This window comes from Cavia porcellus, unplaced genomic scaffold, assembly GCF_034190915.1.
Source record: "Cavia porcellus strain 051 isolate PalLab524CR breed Dunkin Hartley unplaced genomic scaffold, mCavPor4.1 scaffold_26, whole genome shotgun sequence".
In the NCBI taxonomy this organism is placed as follows: Eukaryota; Metazoa; Chordata; class Mammalia; order Rodentia; family Caviidae; genus Cavia; species Cavia porcellus.
Genome location: NW_026947509.1, coordinates 17,299,887 through 17,325,761, shown reverse-complemented (window position 1 = coordinate 17,325,761; position 25,875 = coordinate 17,299,887). Strand labels below are relative to the sequence as shown.

The following is a 25,875-nucleotide window of genomic DNA, read 5'->3' as shown; positions in this document are numbered from 1 at the left end:
TTGGTCCTCACTTTTCCTGGAGCTTACTATATCTATATCTATATCTATATCTATATCTATATCTATATCTATATATATATATATAGAGAGAGAGACAGAGAGGGAGAGAGAGACACACACACACACACACACACAGACAAACACAGAGAGAGACAGACAGAGAGAGACAGAGAAACAGATTTATATAACAATACAAGGATTGAGGTAAAAAGATGCAAGACAATCTCAAAGGACCACACAAGTGGAGTGGATTTCACGAAGGAAAAACCATTATTTAAAGCAAGGAGAAAAGACAGTAGCATAGCATACCCAGAGCCTACGATACAAAAGACGCCAATAAGGATAGACGCACAGGCCATACTTGTCCTCTCCCCAATGTGGCATTTGCAGGAAATGATAGTAATCCTCTGGTAACCTAGGTACACATTTAGCTTATGGCGATTTTCAACATAGTTCCTTAGTTGTTACTCTAATTCATCAGAAGTGGATGAAAATCTGCCACCCAGAGCTAGATCACGAAGGGACTAGGGTGGCCTCACACCTCTGGACCCACCAGTTATGTTCCAGGTGTGGTCAGGGTTTGTGTATTTTTTTTAAAAGTTTCCTAGATGATTCTGATATATAGAATCTCAGTAAAGAATCACTGCCAAGTTATTCACTGGTCAGGAAGTGGCTTTAATCCCAATAACAAGGTCAGATTTTGTGTCTTAGAAACATCTCTTGGATGACAAAGAAATATTATGAAAAGTTCAGTCCAGAAACAAGGACACACACTAGCAGAAGAATGAAAAGGCACCCATAAGAGAAAATATTTTCAGGAATTGGACTGCACAGGAGGTGAGCAGTGGGTAAGCACACAAAGCTTCATCTCTATTTACAGCCACCCCTCACTGCTAGCATCGCTGCCTGAGCTCCATCTCGTCAGATCAGTGATGGAATAAAATTCTCTTCGGAGCACAAACCCTACTATGAATTTGCATGCAAGGGATCTAGGCTGCACATTCCTTTGAATCACTCTGAAACTCTATCACCACCAGTCTGTGGAACCAGTCTCCACTGCCAAAAAGGCTAGAGTCCACTACAATAAGGAATTCACATCCAGAAAACAGACAACTCCTAAACTAAGCAACAAAAAAATTATCCAGTTAAAAAGAAAATTTAAATAGACATTTCTTCAAAGAAGATATAAGGCTAATAAGCACATGAAGAGATAGTCAATACCACTAACCATCAGGCAAATGCAAATCAAAATCACCATAAAATACAACCTTACAACCATTATAACAACTCTACATACCCAAAAAATAAATGTTAAGATGTAGAAAAACCAGGGGCTGGGGATTTAGCTCAGCGGCATAAGTGCCTGCCTTGCAAGCAGGCAGTCGTGAGTTCGATCCCTGGTACCGATAAAAATGAAAAAAAAAAAAGACACACAAAAAGATGTAGAAAAACCGGGACCCTTGCTATTTACTTACTTACTTATGAATTTTGGTTTTTTGAGACAGGCTCTCAAGACGTAGTTAGACTGACCATGAACTCCTGTGTAGCTCAAGCTAGTCTTGAACTTGCAGTGATCTCCTTCTTCAGACCCCAAGTACTGAGATTACAAGCACGTTATATTACGCCCTGCAAGACTGAATACTTTTTTGTTTTAAAGACAGGGTCTCATTCTGTAATTCAGGCTGGCTTTGAACTCACTATGTAGCCTAGACTGGCCTCAAACTCATGGCAATCCTCATTAGCCTCCCAAGCGCTAAGCCACCACTCCTGGCTTAGAACACTTGCACTCTGCTGGTGGAAAGGTAAAATGGTTTACCTACTATGAAAACCTTTTTAGTGGTTCCTCACAATTTTTTTTTTTTTTTTTTTTTTTTTTTTTTGGTCTTTTTGTCTTTTTGAGACAGGGTCTCGCTGTGCAGTTCAGGCTGGTCTTGGGCTCACTTTGTAGCCTAGGCTGGTCTCGAACTCGCAACAATCCTCCTGCCTCAGCGTCCTGAGTGCTGGGATTACAGGCATGAGCCACCACGCCCAACTTGTTCCTCACAAATTTAAAAGCAGAATTAACATATAATCTGGTAATTTTACTTCTGAGTATATACCTGAAAGAATTTTGAGCAAGGTCTTGAAGTGATACCTACACATCCATGTTCACAGCAACATGATTCACAACAGCCAAAAGCTGGAAGCAACCCAGGTGTCCACCAACAGGTGAACGGATAAACAAAATGCATACTTATACTGGAGAATTAATCAGTCTTAAAAAGGAAGGCAACTACGACAGATGCTTCAGCACGGATGAACTGTGAGAAAGTGAAATAAGCCTGCCATAGAAGGACACACACTTTATGACTGCATTTATGAGACACCTGGAGTCATGAATTCCTAGTAACAGCAAGCAGAAAAGCAAGCAGAAAGGTGACTGTCAGGATTTAGGGGAGAAAGAAGTCGAAATTATTGTAACTGAATGAGTACAGTGTTTCAGTTTTGCAAGATAAGAGTTCTGGAGGTAGATAGCGGTAACAGCTGCACAAAAAATATCAATGTATTTAATGCTACTGAACATTTAGAAATGGTTATGATGGTAAATTGTATGTTTTGTGTACTTTAGCAGTTAGAATAAAACAAGAGACAAGGACCTAAACAAGGCAGCTGTGATGGATTTAGAGAAGGACCTAGGATGATGTATAACTGCGTAGGCAGATCATGGTGCCACCAACTGAGATGGAAGAGACAGGAGAAAGAAGAGTTTGAGAGAAAGAAGTTCAGATTTTGGCACAATGAATTTAAAATATCTACGGGGTGTATGTCCCAGAAAACAGGTGGGAATATCAGTTGGAGATATAAATATGCCTGCTAAGGGCCCTGCTGACTCAGATGTGTGCACACCTGTAATCCCAGCACTTTGGAGGCTGAGGCAAGGAGGATCATGTTCGAGGCCAGCTTGGGCTACACAGTGAGTTCAAGGCTGGCCTGGATTATACAGTAAGACTCAATAAAGAGCTACATGGGGAAGGAGACTGAGAAATGAGCCAAGAATGGAGTCACGGTGATGACCAACATTTGAGGAACAGGAAGGACATGGGGATAAAACAGAGCCAAGGAGGAAAAGAAGAAGTAAACTTATAAGGGCAATTATTTCAGTAGCCAAAGGAAGCAAGTATTTTTCAAAGAATAATGTCAAAGGCAATACACTAAATAAGGACTAAAAGGCACTTGATACAGTTAGCACTTACAAAGTAATGATAACCTTATCAAGGATTAAATAAGGGTGCAGGAAAGGCCCAAGGCTTCTCTCAGGCTGGACAAGACAGCAACATGTTTCCAAAATGAGACAGCACCTGTAAAGCAGCAGAATGTTGAGTCCAGAGGACAGAAAGGAATCAATCAACTGATGAAGCCAAGGAAATGGATCAAAAGAAGCAGTCACAACTAAGACAGGCTAGTGTGAGTTTGGGATCCACCGTATTCTAGCTCTGTGAATGTAGGCAAAGAACATCTTCACTGTTTTTTAATTTTCTCAACTGTAAAAAGTGGCTAACAGCATCTTCACTTCAATGACTACTGGAAGACTGAGCAGTAAAGCACGAAGCTCAGTGTCTACAGTGCAGTAAATGCTTATGCAGTTGAGAGTGCTGACAGGGGATTAGCCTCATCCAGAAAGTAAGAAGCAATGATAGGAACAGTGACACACCCAGAGCGAGGGCAGGTGAGGGGACCCAACAGATGCTCTCAACTCATTTAATGAGGGAGGGGGTTGGGATAATTTGCACAGAGAGATGAAACTTCAGGCAGACGTTTGAAAAAAACCATTGAGAGCGTCTAGAGGTTTGATAAATGAAAAGTGAAAGTGTCAGGAAGTGTGGGTAGAATTCTATCCAGAAGGACACGATCTGGATGCTACCATCTGCTGAACACTGCAGTTGCCCTCCAGAGCACCTGGCACCAAGGAGATGAAGGCTAAAGGGCCTAACTGAGGGTGAAGTGTGCAGAACAAGTGGTAGAAAATGAGGCCGTCACATGGCCGAGAATACTGGACACAGAGTAATTCTGCCATGGGTATGTGGAAGAGGAAGCGAAATTTGGTGCAAGTAAGAGATTTTTTTTTTTTTTAAAGAAAGAAAAAATGGACAAGCACAAATATTTTCTCTATGAAGTAAAGAGAAAACAATTTCTGGAGCCAGATGGCTGGGTTCTCATCTCAGCTGGCTGTAGGACTATGGGTAATTTCTTAGCCTCTCCATACCTTAGTTTATCTATCTATAAAATGGAGATAATACCTAATTCCTAGCGAGGTATAAAAAGTAATATAACTTGCATAAGCACTAAAAAGAATATCTGCAATACAAATGCCTCCACCAAGGTTTAGATGTCACTATCCTAGGGAAGAGCAAACACAAAATAAAGAAAAATACCACATTAGAGTTCTGGATACAAAAGAAAAGATTACCTGTTTTTGTGTTGGACCTTGTTTTGAAAAATAACCAAAGGAGAAAAGCCATGGGAACTAAAGGAAAAAGAAAAAACAAGCCCTCAGTGATAGTTTTAAAAACTCACGAGAAATGAGATTTCGAAAAAGCTAATTTCATAAAATCTTACTTTTATGAGAAGTTGCCTTCCAATGCCAAGCTTCACAAAGAATAAAAAGAAAAGTCCTGCAAACATCAGCTTAATAACAGAGGTGATGCCTCCCACAGTGACATAAGCAGCATACTGAACCTAGATTAAGAAAATAAAGGCAGAATATTACTCCCTACAATTTACCCTAAACAATACAAAAACAGCAGCTCTTTTTATACTGTTTGGTCATAAGTATGGAATACATTTATGTTCCATATTTTTCTCTTTACAAATACATTATATCTGAAAGTCTATTCACAAACCAGACAAGAACCTTTTTTTAAAGAAAAATCATAAAAAATGTTAGTTAGCTTCCTCTGCTTGGGCACAAGTCACATATTCCATAATACAGTTCACATATTCCGAGTTTAGTAGTAGAATATTACAGAATGTAGACTACTTACAACTCCCCTTATGAGAACATAGCCTCCACCTTTTAACCTGATACACATTTTCATCTTGAAGTGGGAGCAAAGATTTCTCTCACCAAGAGGGGTACAATGGTGATCCAGAGGTAGCAGGGTGACACTGTGGAGGGGTCCCCAAGACATCTCCATAAGCTATTACAGAGAGTCTTCCAGAAGCTGAAACACTAAGATGTGATTACTGGTGTTTATGACACATGGACTCCTGTGCGGGATTTGCTGCTGTCATGTTATACTCAAAGGTATTTAGAGGCCAGATGTGAATCATGAGGTAAGCCTCTGAACCACCCCATAAAATAAAAATACAATTCTACTTATTTCCAGAAGCTAAACAAGGATTATTTAGCTCATTCTTTTTATTTTTTCTTTATAAATATAAAACTTCTACAATAAATAGGGGAACAGTAATAAATACGAATACAGTATTAATAAGTAAGCCATATTTACTTACTGGTGACTCCTCTAACGTTTCATGCAAGTATCGCTGCGTCCGCTTCACAACAGACATATCAGCTCCCATGAAAGGAATGGTGTATGTACCGAGTTCTCTACAAAAAGAAACTGGCCACCTGTAAGAAAGGCCCGTGAAACCTTTACATTTCCTCCAATCACAGTAACCACAACTTCCGCCAATAACTTTCTAAATAAAAAGTATTGATAGCCTTTCTTGGGATCGTTAACATGAATGAGAAATGGTAAGTGTGCTTTTAATTAAAAATTACTTCAGGAGTGATTTTCTTTGTTCATCACACCTACATCCAAACAAGTAACAAACATCACATTCTTTACACCGCTGGCACTTAAATGTAGTTTAACTGCTTCACCCTATCACTTTCCCTAGGTATTAATTTAAATAACACTCATTACAACAGCCCAATCTCAAACTCGTATCTGCTAAAGTTCTTCCATAAAAATGCTACTGATGAGACTAATGTACATTAACGACATCACATTTTAAGATGTGTTATACTGCATAAATCTTAACTGACATTGAATTTTGATGTCAACAGTGAGATGTCATCAGAAACTTTACTTTTAAAAGTATTATATTAAAGTACTTAAGCTTAAAAAATGTGTTAATTTTCACTTTAAAAATAATCTTGAGCTCCCAGCTTTTCTTAGCACTATACTTTTAACAGACAATCTTACAAAAATTTACTCAGACTAGATACATTAAACAATTGATTCTGAAAGATTGTACCTTTTTTTCAATTTTGGACCAATGTAAGGGACAGGTTTCAGGTTTGATGAATTTCGTAGTTTTCTCAAACTACTCTGAGATGCAAAACCATAAATTGCTGACTTCCAGGTACCATCATGAATACACATCCCCTAGTAAAATATTTCAAGAGTTAAAGAAACATGTCTTAAGGGGCAATAAATAAAAGATAAAAGAAGGTAACTTACAATTGTTACAAGCAACATTTCAGTTCTATTTGTGCAGACATAATCCCTCACTGAACAATCCTGACAGGAATTTCACGACTAGCTAGGCAGTACTAACGCTCATTAGTTAGATCATACTTGGCCCATACAAACCATTTCATCTTCCTCCGGCCATTATTCATGGTCATCACTACAAATAATTCAATTTTATCTTTGCATTTTCACTTAACTAATTAACCCTATTCCTTCAAAGTAGCCACTCTAGAGTCAGGGATACAGCTCAGCAGCACAAGTTCCTGCCTAGCAAGCATGAGGCTGTAAGTTTGATTCCTGGTACCACAAAAAAAAAAAAAAGTAGCCACTCTATTCCTATGTTAATTACTCAAAAACTCATGACACCTTCACGCACACAATATATACAACGCACATCCCTATTCACCCCTCTATACGGGACCCTCCATCTACTTCCAACACCTGTTGTCATAAGCCCAAGTTATGTATTCGTCTTCGCACTTTAGTTTTCTTACTATTTTAAATTTAAAGGTAACTCGTGTAATTTGTATTTTAATTTTTCTCAGTTCTTTGATTTTTGGTACTGCAGCCAGTCCTGAACCCTTAGTATTTACTTGCTCTGACTCAGATTCTCCTTCATCCACTTCATCTCCTTCATGAGACTCAGTTCTCAGTGCCTCCCGTTCTCTCAGCACAATCACCGGAGAAGTGAGTGCCACCAAGGAACACACAGCGGCGGGTGCACGTCCTGAATACCCTGCCACAGTGCTGGCCCTTCACCTCACTTCTGAGGGCCTTTTCACTCTCCATTATATAAACATGTAAACTTCGCTTACCATTTGGTTGTATGTAACTGTATTATATCCTTCCATCTACGTTGTTTACTTAAATGACATCAAAACTAACTTTGTCACAAGATCTGAAAAGGGAGTATCAGTGAGGAGGCAGCCACAAACTATCTTTGACTGTTAATAAGTAGGAAAGAAAAGAAACAATAAAACCATGAGAAGGTCCAGGTTTTCTCTTCCCTCTCTCTCTCTCCCTCTGCCTCTCTCCTCTCCCCCCTCTTCCCCTTCCTCCCAAAACAGGACCACGCCAGCCTCAAACTCCTGGTCTAAAGCAATCCTGCCTCAGCCTCACAAGCTGGCAGGACTGTGGATGTGTGCCACTATGCCTAGCTCACAGTTTTTTTCTTTTTTTCAGAGCCTGCACTCATACCTAGGGCCTCATGCCTAGACTAGTGCTTCGCCGCCGAGCCCTTGGCCTGCAGGTTTCCATATTTTGGTTTTGATGATGCTGAAGAGCAGACACCAAGCCAAATTTCCATTTCGGTACAGATTTATTTGTTCCATTTTATTAAAAATACAATAGTGCTATGAGTCTTAAAGGTTTGATTTGTTAAACTATTCTATTTAGGCATGGCTAATTTGAACTACTTACAAATATAAAGATCTCCAAATACTAGCAGAAAATGACTTTTTAAAAAATCTAAAAACACCTCCTTATACAAATAGGCCTTGAAAAAGGTAAGAGGAATATTAAGTTTAAAATTTTTTACATTATTAAAAAACACAGGCCTCCCTGGTAAGTGGCTATGGTGTGGCAGGCTGCGACCCCTCCAGTGGGAGAACCACCAGTGTGTCCTGAGATTTGCGCCACGCTGGAACTTAGAGCACTGGGAAACCAAGCAACCAGCTCGCCTCCCTGGTAAGCGGCTGTGGTATGGCAGGCTGCAGCCCCTCCGGGGGAGAACCACCAGCGTCTCCTGAGATCTGCACCATGTTGGAACTTAGAGCACTGGGAAACCAAGCAACCAGCCTGCCTCCCTGCTAAGCAATAGTGAGCCTACCAGTGCACGGGCTGACAGTCAAACATTCCAGTTCCCCTATCCCCTGTTAGCAAATTGGGAGGTTGACCATATGCAATATAGCAAATAAGGGGGATTTCCTTCTACCATCTCTTTGAAGGCAAATATTTTTACTACTGTTTTGCTTTATTCTGATTAATGGTACTGCTCTATTCAATATTCGGTTTTGATAAGTTCTATAATGTTCTGTATTTCATTTTATTTTGCTATACATGATTGAAAGAACAACTATTGTGAAGATAGCGACATACCCTGTGATACCTATTACTGTTATCCTGATAACCTGCTGTGAAGTTCTGCACCAATTTCACTACACTATCTCAATTGGCTTTGTTTTGTCCTGTTCTGTTGTATTTTACTACCTTCAAAATTAAAAAAAAAAAAACCCAGAAGTAAATAAAAGTGTGTAATACATACATGACAATTTAACAAACCTACAAAACCTGGGGCTGGGGATTTAGCTCAGTGGCATAAGTGTCTGCACTTGCAAGCCCGCAGTTGTGAGTTTGATCCCCGGTACCAAAAAAAAGGCAAACAAACCTACAAAACCAACATACATAGAGCCATCTAGGTCATGACTTACAATGGAGCCGCCATCAAAAAAGAACCTTTTCCTGTCATCTTTTTAGAATAATCCAAAAAAAAAAAACAAAAAACTTTTTTGTTGTTGTTTATAGAGAGGGCCTCACTATGCAGTACAATCTGGCCTTGAACTCTGATTCTCTTGTCTCCACCTCCTGAGTGGTGAGATTAGAGGCATGTACCACCAAGCCTGACACTTCTTTCTTTTGTAGTATTTCAACATCCAAGTACTCACTCCTAATTAATTTTGCCAATATACAGAATACTGTATATTATTTGCAATTCAGCTTCCTGTGCTCAAAATTGTGATCTTAGGATTGTGTGCTACAGATAAGTTACTCTGCAGCTGGTCTTTTCACTTTCTCAGTGATGTCTTTTGATAAAACTAACGTTCTTAATTTTAATTGAATAAATTTGCCCTTTTTATTGAAACCATGAAATGTGTCATTTTCTGGAATGATGGAAGAGGAGCAGTCTAAACTAAAATCTGAAATGAAAGGAGACCTGACTATCAATCTTATAGAAATAAAAAGGAGTACTGGAGAATGCAATGAATACCTGTATGCCAACAAATCAGAGAACCTAGAGGAAACTGACAAATTTCCAGAAAGCCGCTGTATGGGTTAAGCTACACCTCTCCACCACCTAAGTTAGGACTTCATCTATTGAAGTTCTAACCCCCAATACCTTAGAGCCTGACTTTATTTGGAAATGAATTTGGAAATGAATTTTTCTAGTAATTCATGAAACATTTAACATTACCTGCAGGCTGTTTTTAGTTTTCTACATTCACAATTACACCATCTGCAGAAAACAGCTTTGTTTCTTCCTTTTTAATCTATACACAGTTGCAGTTTTCCTGCTTTATGTTATGGCTAGGATTCGGCTGAAAGTAATGATAGGGGGCATCTGTGCCTTATTCTAGATCTCCAGACAGAAGCTTACAATGTTAAACAATGGCTTTCATATTTGTTATAGCTTTAAGAAAATCTCTCCTATTCCTACTTTGCTCTAAGTTTTAATCATGGATACTGCATTTTATCTGACGCCTTTCCTCTATTGAGATGGTCTTACAAATTTCTTCCACTACCCTGTTCATGAGATGATTTACTTTCCCGCTCTAAAATCAGTTTGGTCAAAACATATCATGATCCTAATTTGCTAATATTTTGGTTAGGGTTTTTACAACTATGTTCCTATGCAACTGGATTGTACTTTTCCTTTTGGATTTTCTCTTGTAGATTTTGGGATCAAGGTTATAAATCTTGTCCACTCAATTCATTTAAACCCTGGGCTGATGTTATATGTCTAACACTGCAAAGGGTGGGCTCTGTTTTTAAAAAGAACACAGTGCCTGGTTTTATGGCATTCACATTTTAGACAGAGTGAAAAGTCTACAGAAAATGTACAAAGTCATTAGATACGAAGCACTATTGGGAGAGAGGAAAAATTAACTGGGCATGCTGCTGCCCCCCAGTTCATCTGCAGTGTTAAACTAGGTGTGCTTCCTTAGGAAACTGCTTCCTTAGGAAATGCTTCCTTTGGAAAGTGGTATTTGAGAAAAGACCCAAGGATGTGCAGGAGTTACTCATGCAAATATCACAGAGATCTATACACACAGGTCAAGGAAACAGCTCATGTAAGAACCCTAAGGTAAAAGTGTGGTAATGTTTTCAAAAACATCACAGAGGTCAGTGTACTTGGAGAAAAAATAAATGGGGCAAAATGTGACAGAGAAGGCTAAGAGGCCAGATCATTTGTAATTATGTACACTACGGTAAGGATTTTGGTTTTTTTTCTGAATGCAACAAGCAGCTACTAAAGAATTCTAAGGAGTAATACAGTCTAGGTTACACTGGAAAATAACAGCAAAAAAAGAGTCCAATACTCTGTTGCACCCAAGAAACTCACCTAATCCAGAAAGATACTTATAAACTAGAAATCAAAGGATAGAAACCAGTATTTTATGCATCAGAACCCTGAGAACAAACAGGGGTGGCAATTTTACTCTTAGTAAACTTCAAGCTAAAACTAACCAGAAGAGAAAAAGAAGGTCACTATACACTAGGGAAAAGAATACTACAAGAAGTGATAACATTTGTAAACACATATGCACGAAATACAGGAGCACTTGTCTCTGTAAAACACTGCCAGATTTAAAAGACCAAACACTAACAATCATAGTGGGTGACCTCAGGACTCTACTTTTGCAAAGAGACAGAGCAACTAAAGAGAAAAAAAAGAGAAATATCAGACCTCAAAATATGGAACTAAAGATTATCTACAGAACAGAGTACACATTCTTCTCTGAAGCACACAGAACTTTCTCCGAAACAGGCCAAGTACTAGCCCATACGGCCTGTTGAAGTAAACAGAAAAAAAAAAAAAAAAATCACCCCATGCCTACCATCACACCACTGTGACACAGCACAATTTCAATCTCCTGAAATTCTCTGAGTCTTGTTCTGTCTTAGCTTATATCTATGATTCAAATTTTTCAAATGTAAGATTTTAAAAGCTTAAAAAAAACTGTAAGAAGTGGCTAGGAAACAACATCTAGTGCCAAAGGCTCACAAATTCAAGGAAAATTTGTCTCTGTCCCATCCCTATAAAATGAAGACTATTTTGCTTTAAAGAAATGACAGTTGCAATGATGCAAATTCAACTCTTCTGCCCTGACTTAAGCCCCAATGTCGAGGCCTTATATTAATACTTAAACTTACTGAGCAAGTACCAAGTGACAAACATCATTCTAATTTGTACCCATAACTGAACCCTCAAAGCACCATATGAAGTGGCCGCTATCTTTTATCCATGAAGGGAATACGCTGGATAAGTAAACCTGCCCACAGTCATTCGTATCACTGCTAAGTGGCAGAGGCAAAATTCCAGCTCAGTTTAAAGATCTGTACTCTTCTATTTTTCAGTACTGGGGATTGAACCCAGGGCTTCCGTACTAAACTGTATCCCCACATGCCCCCAACCCCACCCCACCTTTCTGATTTGAGAGAGTACCACTAAGTCACTAAGTTACCCAGGCTGGGCTCAAACTCTTTCGTTTGTTTTTTTGTTTTGTCTTCATTCTTTTTTTCTTAGTACTTGTTTGCAGTGCATAATGATTACATTCATCATGGGGAATTAGTATGTGTACATAACACATTTTAATTCTTTTTTGTTTCCTTCCTCCGATAAAAATACACTGACTTGGGCTGGGGTTTAGCTCAGTGGTGCAGCACCTGCTTGGCAAATGCAAAGTCCTAAGTTCAATTCCCAGTACAAAAAAAAAAAAACTAAAATAACAGTAACATGCCAGGCATGATAGTTTAAGCTTCTAACCCCAACACTCTGGCAGGATTACAAATCTGAGCCTCGCCTAGGTAATTTAGTCTCAAAAATAAAAAAAGGGGGCTGGGAGTTTAGGTCAGTGGTGTTAAGTGCCTGCTTGGCAAATGCAAGGTTGTGAGTTCAATCCCCAGTACCAAAAATAAAAATAAAAACAAAATTTTAAAAGGGTTGGCAGGGCGGGGCACGCTGGTACATACCACTAATCTCAGTGCCAAGGAGGCTGAGCAGGAAGACTGCTGCAAGTTTGGGGCCAGCCTGGGCTACATAATCAATTCAAGGCTATGGACCACATAGCAAGACCTTGTCTCAAAAGGAAAAAAAAAAAAAAAGAAAGTAGCGGGCAGGGCTGGGGCTGGGTGTATTAGCTCAGTATGAAGGCCATGAGTTCAATCACCAGAACCAAAAAGTACATTGACTTGCACTAAGGTGTTAGGTTTTCTTGACTGACAGTATTAATTACATAGTGATAGATGTCTTTTAAAAATAAATTCTGTCTTAACTCAAAATAATTTAGTATTTTTTCAATTAAACAGTGACTATTACAAACTAAAAGTTACAAATACATATAAATTTTAATTCACGTAAATCTTTTTAAAGACACATGCATCTTTTCCAAAATGTCTTCAGTACTGACTTGAAAAAACACTTGATGAAAAACTAACCTCTGGTCCTGAATGTATAGTCAGGTAACTTTCCACAGCAGTCAAAGTACCTAAAAAAAAATAGAGCAGTAAAAATAAAATCAACTTCATTCAAGCAGGACAAAAATAAACTCTTATTCACTGAGGGACCGTTTTTACTATGCTTGATAGAGTAAAAAATCTGCATAAGTAACAGTTTATTATGTTACTATACAGATTTAAGAAGCAATTAAGGCCAGGCAACTGTTAGAAAGAGGCTAAAACTATTAGAGAACTTCACCATAAACAATCTGTTGGTATTGACCAAAATCTTTTCAAGTACTTAAATTAATAATATTAAAAATCTTCTCCAATAAGGCAACAATTTAATTTATTCTGGAAGGACCATCACATAATTATCAAAATCAGATCCACAGGAATTATTCTAGTTGCAAATATACAAGCTTTCAAGGGTTTTTTTGTTCTGTTTTGTTTTTGGTTTTTTGTTTGTCTTTTTGAGACAGTCTTGCTGTGCAGTTTGGGCTGGCCTTGGACTCATTTTGTAGCCCAAGCTGGTTTCTAACTTGCAATGATCCTCCTGCCTCAGCCTCCCCAATGCTGCAATTACAGGCATGAGTCACCATGCCTTCAAGGGTTTATTAATAGGGTTCACAATAAATGTTTAGAAAAACACCTTTGTTTACTAAAACACCCCTTGATGACTTATACAAAATATTTAAAGTTGTTAGGTGAGTCAGTGCCATTTGCGGACTGCGAGGGAAAAGAACAAGAAATCAACAATAAGGCATTTGTGGACTGCGAGGGAAAAGAACAAGAAATCAACAATAAGCAAGCACCCCCTCCTGCAAACCAGCTCCACGTGTGGGCCACCACCGCCTGGGGGACAGCCAGACCCTAGCCTTTTCCCATGAGTCAGCACCAATTCGGGGAATGTGGGGGAAGAGAACAAAAAATGAACAAGAAGAAACCTACAAGAAGCAAGCCCTGATTATAAACCAGTGCCATGCACAGCACCTCCGCCAGGGGACAGTCAGACACCAGCCCCTTCCAGTACACAGGCTTGGAAACAAGAAGAGCCAAACTCTCCCCACCCCAACCCCGTAAGCAACCTGCTGATCAGGAGAAACAAAGGCTGCCATGACAGCTATTGAGGAGAAATGCAATTTGATGCCTGTGGTGTTTGGTGTTTCACTGACTTTGCAGGTCTAGGGCCAGGGGTCTGACTGTTTATTCAGAAGATCACGGTACACAGTGTGGCATCTATGGGGGATCTCCCGCTGAAGGTGGTAGCCATTGTTAACTCCCTATGATCCTGGTTTGATGTCCTGTAACATCTTCATTGTTTTGTTGGGTTGAGTTTTATTCTATTTTGTTTAGATGGATTTTGTTATATCTGATGGCATGGGCAGCTATTTCAAAGGTAGCAAGATAATATGGTAGTCATTTTGGATTTACTGTTGTCTTGAAGTCCTTCATTGCATTCATCGTTTTGTTTTTATTGGTTCTTCTCTGTTCTGTTTTGATTTTTATTATGTCCAAAGGTATCTACAGCTGTTTTGAGGACAACAAGAGGCATCATGGTAACCATTGTTGATTTTGTATTGTTTTGAAGTCCTGTGTCACTTACACTGATTTGTTACAACTGACTTTGTTCTGTTTTATTTTGCTTGCTTTTATATGTTTTGAAATAAAAAATAAAAAGAATTGTATATACCTGTTTTAGATTTTTAAACATGGAATTTTGTCCTACTATAAATATTTCATTAAAATAACATTTCATTTTAAAAAGGTTGTTAAAATAACAAGTATAAATAAAAATTGAAAACCAAAGTCCTCATAAGAGGAGGAATAAACTGCTGTGAACATGAAAACTGATATATAGGCATAATGGTTAGATATTTAATAGTTGAGTTACTCAAGAACATAAGGCAAAAGGAAAATAAAATGAACTGGCTGATTCCCAAAATTGACCAAAAGAAATACATAAATTGCTTGGGAAATTTTTTCTAAACTTTTTCCTGGTTTTAATTCCAAAAGAAAGTTAAAACATTGGGCCTTACAAAGTGGACGGGGAGTGAGACCACAAATAAGCATGTCATCAGCGGAGTGTTACAGCACAGCCACAGCCACGTAAATGTGGCCAGTCTGACCGATGACACAGAAAACACATAAAACATTAAGATGTTTCTGAGTGATGCAAAGAATGTGGGCCACGCATGTGAGTCTGTGCTCTAATCCTGTCCACAGAAAGAACACGGGCCACTAGACAGGATGCAGTATAGCACATGGATCACCTCTACGAAAAATCAGCCGAGGACTTGTTAAAAGTCTTACTTCTAGATGTCAGTATCGGGAAAAACATTTTTAAACAACCTTAAAGTAGAATTTCTCATGAAGAAAAACCTATTCAAAATAAAAAATATTCAATGTTTAGAAACACCCTCAATAAAAAGTATAGGATTATCATGACAAAAACTCATAAACTTCAGACCTAAAAGATTTTTTTCAGTGTTGTGGATCAGTCCTGGGCCTTGTACATGCCAGGCAAGTGCTCTGCCAGTGAGCTACACACCCAACCCCAAACCTTTTAACTCTGTGTGCTACTTTAAAATTAGTGTTGATTCTAAACAGAAAAAGTTTGAATCATAATGATTACCAAACTTTTTCCCAGAAATTTTCAAAGTTCTAATTGTAACTAAGTTAAGACAATGTACAATTTCTCATTTTAGAACACCATACTAGTATCTGTATCTCAACAAGTCAATAGCATCTGATTAAAAACAAAGACCGTTCCAATATTGCCGATTTTTAGCTGTTTCTTTTTTCCAACTAGATTTTACCTTATCACATTTAGAAACATGAAGCTCTTCTATTTTCAAATTCAAGTACTGCATACTGATCAATAATTACCGCTCATTTTGTTTCTGGTGTAGATCACTCCCAGGTCGGCTGGAATGGAGTCAAAGCCACTGCTCCCAATGATGTAGACCCCCTTTGCAGCAGCTTTGTCGTGATACTTCCAATACATTAGTTCCAGAAACTAAAAGAGTCCAGAAAAAGAATTTGAATCAGCATTTACAGAACTACCTAGACCAATACTAAATGATTTATATTTAAAGACCAAGTGAACTAAAAATGCTAAGCAAAATGGCTCTGCAGCAAAATAGTAACTGTCAATTTTTTTCATTTATCTAGCAAATAATGACTGTATGACAATATGTATACTACTAAGTATACTGGGCCCTATTTTTTACTTTAAAATGTTAAAACAATATTACAAAAATTAAATACAAGAAAAAAACAAAGAAAAACAAAAAACCATTCTGATTACATTACCCAGATGAACATCATTACATGTATCTCTATATAAATACAGATGATAGAGGCACATTAATGACAATGATCCGTACAGACTACAGAGACATGTGTGATGTTATCACTGAACGGTGGTAGTGCCAGTGCCACACAACTTCCTACAGGCAGGCAAACCCCAGGCCCCAGTTGTATTCACTAGGTATGTGACGAAGCAAGTTATTTAGCCTCCTAAGCTTTGATTTCCTCATCTAAGAACACAGAGAAAGGTGGTAGCCACTTTATAGGTATGTTTCCAAAAGTTACATAAAAGTTTTACCCCAGGGTTGGGTATAGGGTAAATACTGTATCAATGTCAACACTTAATTCTGTGGGGCAGGAGGTTGCTGTGGATTGAACTCTGTGCCTCACACATGCTAAGCGCAAGCTCTATCACCGAGCTATACCCCAGCCACTCACTTAAGTTTCCTGAGCCAAGTGTCATGGTGCACACCTATACAATCCCAGCACTCTGCAAGGCCAAGGCAGGGGTGCTGTAAATCCAGGCCTAGGTTGGGCAGCAGTGATTTAGCAAGACTGTCTGAGAAACTAAAAAGAACTGGGACTGTGCTCCGTGAAAGGTCCAGAACTCACAAATGTCCAGTACCACAAAATAAACAAGTAAGATTGAGATTGTACATTTATTATTCTGTAATGTTGTAAATGTGCGTAAGGTTTTGTTGTTGTCGTTGTTTAGTTTTTAACATAGGGTCTCACTGTACAGTCCAGGCTAGCTTTGAACTCACTATGTAGCCTGGCCTTGAACTTGTGGCGACCCTCTCACCTCAGCCTTCCTGAGAGCTGGGATTACAGGCAAGCGCCACTACACCTGGCTTTTTTTAAAAATCTTTTTATATTTTACATTTTTAAAAATTTTTACTGCCACATTTTAGATATACATAATGATCACATTCATCATAGGGATTTGTACCTGTACATGATCTATCTTGCTTTTTTTCCTATTCCCCTCCCCTCCCTTCAACTCTTCCCCTGCTTATTTACAAAAGCTTTGTGCCTGACCTTTAAATGGGAATTCATAATGAAAAGGTTACAAAAAGCAGATTCTAGAAATTACATAGCTTTCTTTTCTTTTTTTTTTTTGTGGAAGAGTACTAGGAATGGAACCCAGAGCCATTCCACTCAGCTGTATCTCAAGTCCTTTTTCAAGTGTTTTATTTTGAGACAAAGTCTCACCAAGTTGCCCACGCTGGGTTCAAACTTGTGATCCTCCTGCCCCATCCTGCCCGAGTGCGGGGATTGCAGGCATGTACCGCCATGCCTGGCTAGCACAGTATTTTTATTGTTTAAAGCATTCAGGAACTATAAAAATCACATTCCATATAAAAAGAAAATAACTAAGGTTGTGATAAAGAAAAAAAATTCAAGAAAACTGAAGCTAAGACCTTATCATCAGTACTATCAATGGAATATCATAGGAATACCACTTCTAAATACTAGAAAGTATCACCAATTGACTACAAAATTGCACTTCTCAACCTCATCAGATGGAAAACGTGTGGTTAATTCTGCTTTTTCCTTTCTACTTTACGTACCTCAGGTTCCCCACAGATGTCAATACAGCTAGTTCCATTTTCAATGCATGCTTTTACTATGGGTTCTCCATAAAATCGGTACTAGGGAATGAACAAAACCAACAGATTATTCTTGCATGGCAAGCTTAATTCAGCCAAATGCCATTTGCCCTGAAATACAGACCTTGTTATTACAAAATCAAATGTTAATAAAGTAGCCTAAAGATAAACTGAGAAAACAAGGTACCTGTACTATGCCAGCTGTCACTGTGTAAATAAATAAAGGCATGATGAAATTAGAAGAATACATACAGAATGGAAACAAAAAGAAGCTTTATAGAAGTAGTAATTTGTTTTAGTTGAATCCTGATGAATAAGGATGTTCCAAGAAAAAGAAAAATTCAAGTAAAGGAAAAAGAGCATCAGTTCTCGCTGACTGACTCACAAGGTGGGGCTGAGGAGACCAACTGGCAAGAGATGAGGCTGGAAAGAGATAAAGTACTATGGCCAGCCCTGGGTGTGGAGCTGCACACCTGTAATCCCAGCACGCAGGAGGCTGAAGCAGGAGGATTGCCAAGAGTGTGAGGTCAGTCTGAGCTAAATAGTGAGTTGAAGGCCAGCCTAAACTACCCAACAAGACCCTGTCTAAAAGCCAAAACAAAACAAAACAAAACACTAGGACTCAGTCAGGAAAGACAAAGAGAACTGCTAACAAGTTTGACTTTATCTTTACTAGATAACCCACTTTCCTGCAGGATTTTACTTATTACTGCTGTATGTCTGCAGTATATAATAATTGTATTCATTACGGAGAGTTGTTACATGTACATAACACATCTTAATTCTTCTTTATTTTCCTGGGAATTTTAAACAGGACAATGGTGTAAGGCTTGTAGCACAGACATATTACTCCAACTGTGATACTGGAAAACAGCTGGAGGCAAGTGAGAAAGGGTAGAATACACTAAGGACAAGACACGCTCATAGCAAATGTGGTTAGATTTCCTGATTAGCAGGGCTAGATAAGGAGATTAAAAGCACTATAAGCAAAATTTTTAAAAATAAGAGAAAATCTTAAGTGGTAAGTTTAAAGCTGTCCAGCAGAGCTATTCTGACTCTACGACATCAGATTGCCCATTATTTGTTCAATCTCAAGGAATTAAAATAAAAATGTCACTGTATAATAGCTGATACATCAGAATTCGGGCCATTTTTAAAGGAGCATGACAGATCTTTTTCTTTGTAAAGGGAGGGCAGAAGGAGACACACACCCTTCTGTTTTTCCTCATTCTTGGCAGCCAAAGATGGAAAAAGGTAATCATTTTTCTCGCCGAGCCTCTGAGATGCAAATAAAGGGACACTTAAGACTGGACACTGACTTTAACCAGCACGCAGGTCCTTACCTAGCTCCTTACCCTGTCCCACATCTCTCCCTTATTAAGAATGGCAATCCGGCTTCAACGCACCCCAGCCCCGACTGCCAGGGTTGCCTGGGCTCATCTGGCTGGCTGTGCGGTGTCCCCTGCCTCCCTCCCTGCTCTACCCACCCTCCTAACTTCAAAAACAACACGGGTGCCAGTGACTTCCAACCTCTAACTCCAGCCTTGCTCGGTAACAGGCACTCCTTATCTGTGTTTTCTGTAAGAAATATTAGGCCCAGCTAGAAAGTAGGCCATGTGGCATGACTCACAGTAAAACTTACTTCACTTTGGCTACATTGTTTCAGCTTCAACAACTCTAAAGCTGAATCCATTATCTTCATTATGTTTCTCACTGAACCGGTTTCTCCTCCACTTCCTAGCACACAGATGGACTAGAGTGTTGAGGGTGGGGGTGGGAGAAGGGAGGGAGGGGAGAGAAGAAGGATAGACCCTCTCTGTGTATGTTGGGCTGGCCTTGAATTCAATATGTAGCCCAGGCTGGCTTTGAACTTGTGGCAATCCTCCTGCCTCAGCCTCCCAAGTGCTGGGATTACCAGTGTGTGCCACTACACCCCATTATGTAGTATAAGGTCCATACTTGCCAGCATTTCAGAGCTCTCACTCACACCACGCCTCTTATTTCCTATGAAATTCTCTAACACGCTGCTGCTTTACACTCAGTGTTTGCTTCTGCATACATAGAAAGTCTTTCTGCTCCACATCTGCCGAGTTAACTCCAAATTCCTCCAGGCTCAGCCAATCAGTTCATCTACCAAGTATTCACCAGATGCAGTGAAGCATTACTGAACTTCATAAAAACAGCAGCTGCTCATGGAAAGGGTACACATTTTGCTATTTGCCACAATCTACCATGCCTTACAATATTTTGTTACTTCTTACCCACTTTTCCATTGGCTAAGTTGAGGCTGAAACTGCCTACTAAATTATTGTTTTTTTATTTTATTATGTTTTTAAATTTTTCCTTCCCCTATGCTTAGGAGATAAATGGAGAGTAGGAGCAACAAAGCAGACAGTTCTTCCTTGTGACCACAATTAGCTCAGAAGTCAAAATTGCAGTCCTGCTTTCAATGGTCCGTGTTCCAACCCACTATGTCTCCAACTATGTGCCTCCCTTAAGACATAATACAATGATCCTATGAGGTTGGAAGCAAATATCTGAACTTGTTTTTTAAAGTAGTGGGCATTAAACCTAGGCTTCACATTGAGCTACATTCGCAGCCCCCAGCACCACCACCCCTTTTTTATGAGGTGGGACCTTGCCAAATGCCCAAGGTGTGATCCTCCTGCCTCAGCCTCCCAGAGCATTGGAGTTACAGGCACGAGCCACCACACTTGGCTAACACTTTTCTTTATGCTCATTTCTATAGGAAACAAAAAGAAAAAAATAAAGGTCTATTAATAATATATAGATTGAGTACAGTACATCTCCTGGACCATACCCATTGGTCAACTGTTGAATGTAGAATAAACTAAATATTCTGATGGGGCACAGGAGCATTCCAAGACATGGAGGGAGACAAACTGACATATCCATTCATCTGGTCATTTTCAGCACACTGTGACCTAAAGCTTGTTTATCCAAACTCAACAGAAGCATTTAGAGGGAGGAGAACAAGAAGATCCATCTCAGGCGATAAATGAAGCTGGTAGACAGGATAAAAACTAGAGGGGAGAATCAAAAAAAAAAAAAAAAAAAAAAAAACAAGTAAAGAAAACAGGGAATCATGAACTGGATCAAATACTGAAAGATTACAGATGAGAACTGAGGACCATTGGCCAGGATGGGCCATGGCAGGTTATTTCACTGAAACAGCACTATGGTTTGTGTCTAGATGTCCCTCCAAAGCCTCATGCAGTCATGGGGATGGGATTTTCGCAGCTGGTTGAATCTAGATTGTACGATGCTGGGGTTAACGGTGTGAATGCTACACCCTAGGGCTGGTAGCCTACACATCATACAAGGGACAGAAAAAATCTTTCTCCCTTGTTGCTTTTGCTCTCTTCCATGCCATGAACTGTTGCCCTCTGCCATGTGCCACCCTATCTTGGAGCCAGGTAAGACTGAAACCTCTATAAACTGTGAGCTCTTCCTTTAACTTCGAGTGCCTGGTATTTAGTCTCGGCAGTGAGAGAAAAGTAACTTAGCAAATAGTGAGATTAAAAGCTTGACAAGAGCAATTTAACATGCGAGACCAGTCAGCATAGTACGTGTTTTTCTCCAGCCACACTGTGATACCTGTGTTCAAGTGAAGAGTTAGAAAGTCAGGCTAATTAGGACTGGGTGTACTGGCACAGAGGGCCCAGGAGCACAGCTGACAGTGTATGCACCAAGAGGGATTACAGCAATGCCACAGTGGAGGAAGCCAAAGCTAGTAAAGAATGAGATAAATCAAAATAAACATTTAAATTGCATGTTTAATATAACATATTTTTGCCTTCCATTCTTAAAACAATATTTTAGATGCTTGGTTTTCAAAAGTCTTGCTAATTTTAATGGCTTCTAAAGATCAGTACGTCTTACCCACTTTCACCATACTGCAGGCCAAGAGTCCTCCTTAGTGCCTCTTCTTACAGCCAGTGCAAGGGCAAAAGCTTTCAAAATATACTGAGCCCAACCACTTCTACTACCCAACCACTGTCGGTCCTCATTAGCCATTCTCCTCTAAGAAGCCAAAGAAACCCCAAATTAAATTCGGTCACACCTTAGGGGTTTCAAATATCCCATTGATTCTTGGTCATTCTTAAGAGGAAAATCCAGTCCTGACAGTGGCCTGTAAAACCAAGCTCCTACCCATGTCTCCAGGCCACCTGCCACCTCTCAGTCCTGCTCACAGGCTCAGTCACACTGTGGTCTCTTGCATCCTGCTGACATGCCAAGCACAGTGTCAGCGCAGAGCCTACGCATTTGCTTTCCTGGAACAGTTTTCTCAAATAATCATGGTCTGCCCTTTCCCGTCCTTCCTCTCTCTGTTCAAATGTTGATTCCTCACTGAGAATTTCCCTGACCATCTACCTAAAATAGACCGATGTGCCAACCTATCTTTACTTGGCTTCATTTTTCCTCAAAGAATTTAGCATTATCTGTCACTATAGCCTTATTCTTCTCTCTGCCCACAAAAATCTGGGCTTCACAAGAGATTTTCTGTTTTGTCCGCCATGGTGTCCCAGCTGCTGGAATGCGGCACTTTATAGCGTAAGCATTCTATATTTACTGAATATATTGAATTTACTGAATGCTTTTTTAGTTTCTGCCTTTTTATATTCTAAGCATATATATATTTGTAGTACGATACAAGAATACACTAATAAGAAAATGCATACTCAAACTTTTTTTTCTGAAAGGGTAAACAGAAAAAAGAAGGGAGAAGTCTGGACATCGTCCCTATAATTAATGGACAAATAGCTGACATTTCCTGAGTGCAGTGGCACTGAGACCCTATTTCAGGGGCCTTTGGTCACATCTAGTTATTCCTCACCAGAAGAAAAGTTACCCATATGGGGTTAAGACCTTCAACCAGTTCTTCTGTCCTCTGCCCTTATGTTCCTCCAGGACACAGTATAAAATAACAGCTTTTGCTAAAAATGAATGGACTGTTTGTTGTGCTACAAAGAAGAGTTGATCACTTACAGGTCCTACGCAGTTGAGAACAACTGTTGCCTGTTTAGCCATTTCATCAAGTGAGGCTGGATTAGTGATATCACAAATTATTATCCCAACTTCAGATGACAAGGTCGGTCTTCCTAAAATAAAAAACAAATTATGTAAAGCAAATCCCACTACAATATTAGAGATTCCAAAACTTTTATTTTTAGTAATCTGCGACTATAAATTTACTGACAGCTAATGCTCCCTCAAATAAAAAACTTTAATCAGGTAATAAAAAAAAGGAAAAAGCTATGACAAAAATGGAGTCAATGCTAAGGGTTACTAAAAAAAAAAATCATTAAGCTTTGAAAAAGTTTAAAGCAAGCAATGTATAAGTTTTCTCTAACAGTCTTTCTCTAACAGGACATTTTAAAAACGTTTCAAACAAGTTCAGACACTATGTAGATGACTGTCCTGACTTCTCTAGCAAGAAATTTATATTATACATTAAAAACAATTCCCATCAACTTCTAAACAATTACAATGCTCTAATTATAGAGGGTAGGAAGACCGTCAACCTCAATACTGTGAGAACATAAAAGAACTCTGAGGTGGGCCCACTTCTAAATCATCCAATCGAGATAACAACACCTAGGCTCATAGTAAGAAAATAATTAGAATTAACAGCCCCAGTAGAGAAATGTATGTTTCCATTGGACACGGTATTCCCAATAACTTGACTTGAACATTAGAAATGTTAGATACCCAGGCTGTATATGTGTGGTCTTGCTGATCAGGAAAAAAGAAATGAAATACATTTTAACTGTGAATTTATCTCTTTTAGAAAAATAAGGCCCAAAAAGCTCTTGGCTCAAAATTGTGTGGGTTCTCATCTGTACTAAGAGAGGAGAGTCTAGCCTTCATGTTGTCTACGTTATCTACACACCACAGACGATTTTATATTCGACTATACACAGGGTAGTTAAAAGATTAAGCATGAAGAATGCAATATACTCAGAACTCTCTGGGGTGGCATGTGTTGGGACGGGCACCTAGGACGGAGAAGAGTCAAATGTCAAGGCAATGGGAGTCCTAAGCTAGTGTCTCCCCAAGTCTCAAAGGCAGGGTCTGAGTGTGTACAGCCACGATGCCAAGGACAGGATCCAGCATGGAAAAGACCACTCTCTAAATATACACTGAGAGGACACTGAAAAAGTAAGAAAAGATGCAAACCAAACATTTTTAAAACTTTTTAAAAATGGAGAATAAGACTACCAGAGGATTCTTACAAAAAGAGTATTTTTTAAAATGCAAAAATTAAGGAGTTGGAGGTGCGGCTCAGTAGTAGAGCATGTGCCCGCATGCAGAGACCTAGATTCAATCTTTACCATCAACATAAACAATCTTATCCGGAAAATTCCTAATCTTTCTCTTCCATCCCCAAACAAGGCAAAGGGAAGAAAGAAGAACGCCAAAACTTTTCTCTGTCCAACCAAAGTGTCAGGAAACCTCCAAACCCTCAGGTAGCCCCGCCGTAAAATGGGTCGAAGCAAACAAAGAAACGACTCAATTCTTCACTTTCGGGACAGCGGGGCTCCCTAAATTAAGGGCGACATTCCAACGTGACTGGGCAAAGAAACCTTTCGTTTCAGTTTGTAACGTAGGGGGCGGGACGGAGCTACGACCACCTCCGAAACGCCCCTCTCCCCCCAGGGCTGCTCCCCGGGACCCTCTCGGGCAGCTGCGGGGAAGAGGAACGCGCTCCGGCCGCGTCGCCCTTTACCCAGCTTCAGCGCAGCCCTCTCCAGCACCCGCAGCAGCTTCTCCCGAGAGCGACCGGCCACGGCCCAGGGCAGGTGGGAGCTCCGCTCGGGGTCCACCTGCTCCCGGGCCACCTCCTCGGTCACGAACTGGCCGGTGAAGCCAGAGGCGCCGAACACCACCAGCTGGAAAGACCTCTGTTCGGTCGCCATGACGAGTCCACAGCCAGCTGAACGCCGGGACGGGCGAAGTCCACCGCGCCTGCGCCTCGGGCAGCGACCCGGATACCCGACGCAGCAACCGCCGCTGCCGCCGCAAGTGCGCCGAGCTTCGGGCCGCGTCTTCGGGCCGCGCGCGCCCCCGACCGAGGGCCACGCCCACCGCCACGCCCTCCCGGCCTGGCGCTTCGCGGGTCCCGGGCCTCAGGAGGTCGGAGCGCGCGGCTCCGGAACCAGCTCGGGCTCGCGCACGCACGGCTTCAGACGGCGGCCTTGGCGCGGTGGCGCCGACTGTCTGGCAGCGCTCTGAGCGCCCGAGGTGGTGCGGTTTGTCTTCCCCCGACTCGCGGAGCTCGGGCGGTGGCCGTCGGCTCTTATTGCTGTGCTGGAGAGTTGCGCAAACAGTTGGAGAAAGCTGGAGCGGAGGACGCGGCCCTAGGCCTGAATCTAACAGTTTCCAAAGCCCGGAGACCCGGGCTGTTTGCGAAGCTTGGAAGGAGGCAGAGGGGAACGCGGTTAGCCGGAGGAAGCACTGCTGCAGGGAATTGGGGGAGGTTCTGTGTCTCTTTCTCTACCGCTCTGTTAAAACACGCAGCAGGCCAGCGATTGGAGCTGGGGTCCTGTGCTGGGTCCGTGCCTGCTCAGGGAGCCTATCTTGGCTCGGTGCTCAGTCCATCGTAAGCGGCTGGTTTATTTTAATAAAGTAATCAATTAATTTATTGTTCTCTATGCATACTGCTTGAACATACTGCAGCTCTGAATTTCTTAGAACCAGTTCTGATTATGAAGGCTGTTGATGTCACCAATCTTCAATCCGCCCCCACCCCCGCAGATAAACTCTAATAAATGTACACTTGGTTATCATTTTTAATTGTGTGTCTGCTTTCTGTTACTATTTTAACTCACAGTTTTGGTGACTCCAGTCCAGAATAGTGTGGCTCTTTAGGCCTGTAGTGGACGTCCTGTGTGATGATGGTGGAACTCTGGAGGAGTGAACTGCTCACCTCAGCCAGGAAACAAAGGCAGCAAGGGAGAGACCCTGCCTAGGTACCACCATTCCCTTTGAGACTCCCCAGTGACATAAAAGTCTCCCCCTAGGCTCTGCCACCT

General features: G+C 40.5%; 1 protein-coding gene across 1 annotated transcript in view; it reads right to left on the bottom strand.

The window, feature by feature from the left end:
- Sccpdh (saccharopine dehydrogenase (putative)) overlaps positions 1 to 24,871 on the bottom strand; it is a 28,700-nt gene extending 3,829 nt beyond the window's left edge. The window contains exons 1-9 of the mRNA XM_003474276.5: positions 24,570 to 24,871; positions 22,829 to 22,941; positions 17,780 to 17,860; positions 15,786 to 15,915; positions 12,897 to 12,946; positions 6,244 to 6,374; positions 5,494 to 5,611; positions 4,597 to 4,716; positions 4,448 to 4,504 (exon numbers count right to left, since the gene is read on the bottom strand). Of these exons, the coding sequence (XP_003474324.2) occupies positions 4,448 to 4,504; positions 4,597 to 4,716; positions 5,494 to 5,611; positions 6,244 to 6,374; positions 12,897 to 12,946; positions 15,786 to 15,915; positions 17,780 to 17,860; positions 22,829 to 22,941; positions 24,570 to 24,759 (990 nt within the window). The 5' untranslated portion in view covers positions 24,760 to 24,871. The remainder of the gene's footprint in view (positions 1 to 4,447; positions 4,505 to 4,596; positions 4,717 to 5,493; positions 5,612 to 6,243; positions 6,375 to 12,896; positions 12,947 to 15,785; positions 15,916 to 17,779; positions 17,861 to 22,828; positions 22,942 to 24,569) is intronic.
- Between the last annotated feature and the right edge of the window lie 1,004 nt (positions 24,872 to 25,875).